Source organism: Aplysia californica, unplaced genomic scaffold (assembly GCF_000002075.1).
Source record: "Aplysia californica isolate F4 #8 unplaced genomic scaffold, AplCal3.0 scaffold00284, whole genome shotgun sequence".
NCBI classification, from domain to species: Eukaryota; Metazoa; Mollusca; class Gastropoda; order Aplysiida; family Aplysiidae; genus Aplysia; species Aplysia californica.
Genome location: NW_004797554.1, coordinates 380,341 through 386,340, shown reverse-complemented (window position 1 = coordinate 386,340; position 6,000 = coordinate 380,341). Strand labels below are relative to the sequence as shown.

Genomic DNA, 6,000 nt, shown 5'->3' with positions numbered 1-6,000 from the left:
TACTAAACCTTATATCCGTTTAAAATATAACAAGGAAAGGAATTCTGAAAGTTTAAATATGTAAAAACTGAATACATTTTTTTTAAAAAGTGATTTAAATCACTGATTTTTATTTTTAAAATCAAATTGATTTTTAAAAAATTTAAAATCAACTGCTTTAAATCAACCCAGCTCTGATTTCATTTTATGGAAAAAAAAGTAAATTGAATACTGTATTATTTTACAGTGAAAGGGTGGAAAGCAGACTTTTAAGCATGATTATATTAGTCTACTAAACCTTATATCTGTTATATGAAACCAAGGAAAGGAATTTTGAATGTTGAAATGTGTAAAAACCGAATAAAAATAATTTTTAAAAAAGTGATTTAAATCACTGATTTTTATTTAAAAAATCAAGTTGATTTAAATTATAAAAAATCAACTGATTTAAATCAACCCAACCCTGGACACAGGCTTGTGTATTTGAACGAATCGGTCTTTTTTTTTTACACAGCTTCATAATATGCAGGTGCCAGGTGGTCTGCTAATCTTCAATTTTACCTTTTTCTACAACAAAGTAAGTGGGAAACATGGGGGGGGGGGGGGGGGGGTATCAATGAGGCAGCGGGCATCGGATCGGCAGATGTGTGGGGGAAACTAAAAAATGGCGGAAAATTGGAAGCACTGAACGTTAGATCTATAGAACGAAGACACTTCCTTTTTTCTAGACCCGAGTCCAAATAACATTTTTTCATATTCGGACTCAAGTCCGAATATGAGATTTTTTTATTTGGACTCGAGTCCGAATATGAAAAAATGTTATTCGGACTCGAGTCCGAATAAAGACGGCCAGTCAGGAAACAAGACTTCCATTTTTCTATATATACAAAATGTTTCAAATCAGCTTGATTTTGTATGAAATGATACTACCTGATAAAAAATTATAAGCTTGTTCGATGATTTTGAATATACCATTGTGCGGATACAAAGAACAATTTGAGTGCAAAATATTCATTCGGAAATTGACCTTTATTATCTATTTTCTAACCCCAGGTCATTCATAACAACAAGAGCGTCTAGAAAGGTTATTTAATAATAATAATAATAAATAGCATTTATACTGCGCATTTCCATTTCCTAAAAGATGCTCAATGCGCATTACAATGAAAAAGACATCACGATCTTAAAAATTAATCGACACAAAGGTGTACGTAAAACAAAGTATTATGCATATAATATAAATGCATATATATGTGTAAAATTTTATACCAGAAAAACAGTCTCGCAGTGAGGTTGAAAATGTGTTCACTAAAAACATACAATGCAATAAAAATTCACGAACAGTCAAAATAAAGTTGAAACGTGAGTAACTAGAAACATTCTCATTAAAACATTAATTCTATACAGATAGAAAAACATTTCCTTTCTCTCTCTCTCTCTCTCTTTCTCTCTCTCTTTCTCTCTCCCTCTCTCGCTATCTCTCTCTCTTTTCCCTCTCTATCTCTCTCTTTTTCTCTCTCTCATTCTCACTCGCTATTTCTTCAGTCTCACAGTCTGGCATACACATACATATATATCACAGTACATCATTATGACAGGTATGCTTTGAATGGGCGTAACTACTCGTAATGTCTTGTCAGCATGTGAGAGGGGGTTATTTATGTGTTTGTAACACTTTATAAATAGAAAGCTATGAAAGAAAGAGCGTTATCATCGATTAACACACTCCCACAGTATTCATGGTGAAAACACACGTTTCCCGGCGCACGCACGCTGTACACCAACAGTACACATTGAGTGACACCGGCGGCCTGCCCAGAATGTCCGACGTAATGGGTTGTTGATATGATTCGGTTAATGCATCGGCTCCGGCCAAAGTTCTTAAAGTAAATAGTGTAAATGTTTCATTTTGAAACTCGTTCAGGGGGCTCTCGTGGCCTAGAGGTTAAGGTGTTGGCCTCTCGTTCAAAGGTCCCGGGTTCGAATCCGGGTAGCGATCGAAAAATTTTCTTCTCTAAAATTGTCTCCTTTCACTTCCTTTCATGCTCTCTAGCAATGTTCTTTTGTCTGCTTTCATTTCCACTTTCTGCCCCCACCCCCTCACCTCCTTTGCCCCCTCCTCTGGGCTCCTGGCTCTTTCTGCAGCCTTTCTACTGCTACTCCTTGGCTCCTCCTTACTACTGTTTTTCTGCCACACCCCCGATCTTCTGGTAGGAAAGATCTACACCTAGCCTTCTCGGACAAGGGCGAAAAATCTCAGAGGGCCCGTGTGCAAGTTGCGCACGTTAAAGATTCCTTGGTGGTCTAAAATCGATAAGAGTAGGCTTCGGCCGCCACCCGGGCAAAATTCAAAATTTCCTACCAACTGAAAATATTAGGTGTGTCCCGCGCACTCATATGACCTTATGCAGTTGCGAGCGCCGTAAAACACTTACCCAAAAAAAACAAAAAAAACAAACCTCGTTCAGCTTTGTTTTAAATTCCTCAAAGGATCGAAAGGTGTCGTTCTCCTTCATCCATTTCACAGAGAGACAAGGCACCAAGTTGAACAGCTAGATAAACTCGTCCTCAATCCCGCAGCAGTTAAAACATGAGCGAGAACTTCCATGCAAAACAGAATGGCGACCGGCATTGTTCAGCTCGATTCAAAAAGTGAAATAGCCGTAGCATCTCTTTGTAGACGACCAAACTAGTTTACTTTTGCGCTATGACATCATTTTTGGGGGATTTTTGTTGTTGTCAATTTGATCTTCCACACCCAAAGACAGTATTCAGAAATTGGGAACCTGGTCTTGTTTCACATCGGGTGAGAATAGCCAACGCTGGCAAGTCTCATCCGGGGTGAGAGGTCAACCGTATTTTTTTAACCCGAGGTGAAAATAACCACTTTCGAAAATGTATCCCAGAATTTATATCTCCTGTCTCATTTTATTTTTAATATATCAGTGGCCTAAGACTGTCAGACTGCAACATTGTGATTGTTTAGTTATATATGGGGAAGGACTTCCGTAACAAGCGACCACCCCAACAAATACGTTTTAAAGAGGAGACCTAACCCTGACCCTACCCCAAATCCTAACCCTCTTCTGTTCTACTGTTTCATGGTGGTGGCTAGTTACGGAATTCCTCCCATGTATGGCATATATATATGTATATATACATAATGAATTGATATTTTATAAGCCCAATATAATTTAATTTTTAATGTCCTTTCTGAATGGTGAGTTCTGCTTCATTTTAAGTGCTTGTTGGGGAGACTCATTGACTATTGATGAGATAGAATGGCTTTGCAGATTGAGTGAGGCAAAGGTCTCAGATTTTGTTCTCTGTTCATCATGGAGGTTTTTTTTATTGGTCTTTGCCATAAACTTTCTCCTGGTAGAAAAAAATGAGGATCCTTGGCTGATTTTCTTGGTCTACTTATTTAGGCCTCTATGGTGGATTTTAAAAAATGCATGCATGTCATTTCAAGATATAGACAAAAGCAGAGACGAACATTTTCATATTTGTTTCCCAATTTTTTTAAAGAATGTTCTTTATGTGATCATAATTTCATATTGTAATTTTTTATCACAGGACGAGTTCATTCTGCTGTTATTAGTGGCCTCAACAAAGACACAAAGAGTGTGACTGTAGAATGGTACGAAAAGGGAGAAACAAAGGGCAAAGAGGTAAGTTGTGGAAACACTGAGCTGATTGAGAGAAAAGAAAAAGAAAAAGAGGAACAATTCTACTTTCTGAAGTACGAATACTTGTGTTTGGGGCAGTAGCAACATTTTGCTGTAGTGCTGTCAGTTTTATTGAGTTTGAAGCCTACTACTTATTTCTGGCAAAATGTGAAGTGACTGCTATCATGCTGACTCATTCAGTTGTAGACTGCAACTGCACTCACATCTTTTTCTGTAGATGTGTAAAAAGAACAATTCCTTTTACCTTTCTTTAACAATCCTCCCCACCTTTCCCTTGATTTCTAATTGGTCGCTTTTAAGGACAAGCGGGCTAACCTAGATTTCGGGGGTTTCCAGAAACCTTGGTCTACACCAAAAGTGGGCATTGTCCTATCCGTACTATAGGAAAAGTTAGTTTCATTGGTGTGTGTATATTTGTTTGGTTAGAGAGAAAACTCTCCATGTCTTTTAAAAAGACTGAATAAGGATACAAAAACTTTAACTTCGATTTTCTCAAAACAGCATTTTTCGGGATGTCCCGCTTGTCCTTAAAACGACCAATTGTAATTTACAGCCCACACCTTAAGAAAAATTCTATCGTGCATTAGACATCACAGGTCACAATCTTTAACTTTAATTGTTTGTTCACTCAATGTAAGAGACACCCAAGATAAAACTATTAAATGAAAAGATGTCTTCATCCATTAGAGACCTATGTAGAGCAAGTCATAACTATGTAAACAACTGAAAACACTAAGACTGAACGTGCGCTCCTATTCAGTTCACTGGCCTTGTCGCACAGGATGTGTGTAAGAAAGAAAACACACCTAGCTTTGAATAGCGGCTAAAAGCTCACACTTCTGGTTAAACTACAGACCTGCCAACCCTCCCGATTTTGTCGGGAATCTCCCGAATCAGGTGCACTGCTCCCGACTTCCCGATAACAGTCTTGATTTCCTGATTTCGGAGCGGCGCTATTTTATAATACTATTACAATTATTTGCGAGAAAATGACGAATGGAATCGGCGATACAGTAGCTCGTAGCGGTTTGGCTACATATAATGCTCAAGTAAACCTGGCAACTAAATTTGCGCCCTACGTTTACTCGATCCTGATTTGGTTTTACCTCGTTGGCCATTGATACAAAGATATGACTTGGCATTCAGCGTGCCACCCTCATTTTCCCCTATTTTGCATTTTCAAAAGTTTGCAGGCCTGACAATATACCTCACTTTGTTTTATCAGTATAACGTCTATACTTCCTGTGAAATTGTCTCTATATACAATGACCTCAAAACTAAAATAGTAGATAACCTTTGAAAGGATATTATCCTCTTTATTCAAAACTTATCTTATGGTAGTAGTTGAGATGTCAGTAAAACAAAACGTGTTTTAGTTTTAGCTACTGTATGAGATATATATGTCTGTCAGCAGTGGAGTTAAGAGGGAGAATATAAAGAATTTCTGCATTTGTGTCATGACGTGGTGCAATCAGGCCGTCGTCAATTTTTGGGCATGTGGAGTTACTGGTTCCATCTTAAAGTTTGTTCATATACCTATCTTTTAATGAAAAAAATACCCATTTAAGTTGAATAAATGTCTAGATATTTGTGATTGAAGGAGTGGAGGTCGACTGGTTTCAACGGTAACATTAGCAAGAAAATGTCTGCCAAAGTTTGGTGACTTCCAAAACTTGAGAGTCGTTGAAAACTGAAAATTTACATTTTTTGAGCCTTTAATCATTGTTTTTCAGCAAAATCAACACAGAAATACGTTTTTATGTGAAAATAAAGGAGTTGAGCCAAAAACAAATTCAATAAAAATTGCCAACTAATAGGAAAAATGTTGATATCTTTGATTTCATTATTCTGATTATTTTGATGAGCCCCTGATTTCACTACGATGTCTCATATTTTATTCATGAGGCATCATTGCGTTTTGAAATATTATAAAAGTTAAATTATTTTTTCAGTTGTTTTTTATCTTCTGAATTTTGCAGACCCAAAATTTGTAAAAAGTCTGCTCCTTGTTCAGTTTTGGGTTTTTATCTCTCTTACTTAACATAGACTTGAAGGAGTACTTCTTTTTAGTAACAATAGGAAGATCTGTGTGGTCAATGTTGTCTTTTTATTACAAGTGGAATGTGATGGACTCTTTTACTTTTCAGAAGTGGAATGTGATGGACTGTTTTACTTTTCAGATTGAAATGGAGGCCATAGTCAGCCTGAACCCTCATCTCATTCCACCCGGAGGTGATGATAATGCTCCAGAGCAGAAGGCTGCACCAAAAAAGGTACATCCCTGTGTGAGATGCACATCATTTGCTTCTGTTCTGGTATAATTTTAGCTTCA

General features: G+C 37.2%; 1 protein-coding gene across 2 annotated transcripts in view; it reads left to right on the top strand.

Annotated features, from left to right (window-relative positions):
• The window catches only part of LOC101849852 (kinesin-like protein KIF2A), a 40,861-nt gene that overhangs the window by 2,485 nt on the left and 32,376 nt on the right, over nucleotides 1-6,000 (top strand). For both annotated transcript variants that reach the window (XM_005101458.3, XM_005101459.3), the window contains exons 2-3: nucleotides 3,556-3,650; nucleotides 5,849-5,941. In XM_005101458.3, coding sequence (XP_005101515.1) covers nucleotides 3,556-3,650; nucleotides 5,849-5,941 — 188 coding nt within the window. The remainder of the gene's footprint in view (nucleotides 1-3,555; nucleotides 3,651-5,848; nucleotides 5,942-6,000) is intronic.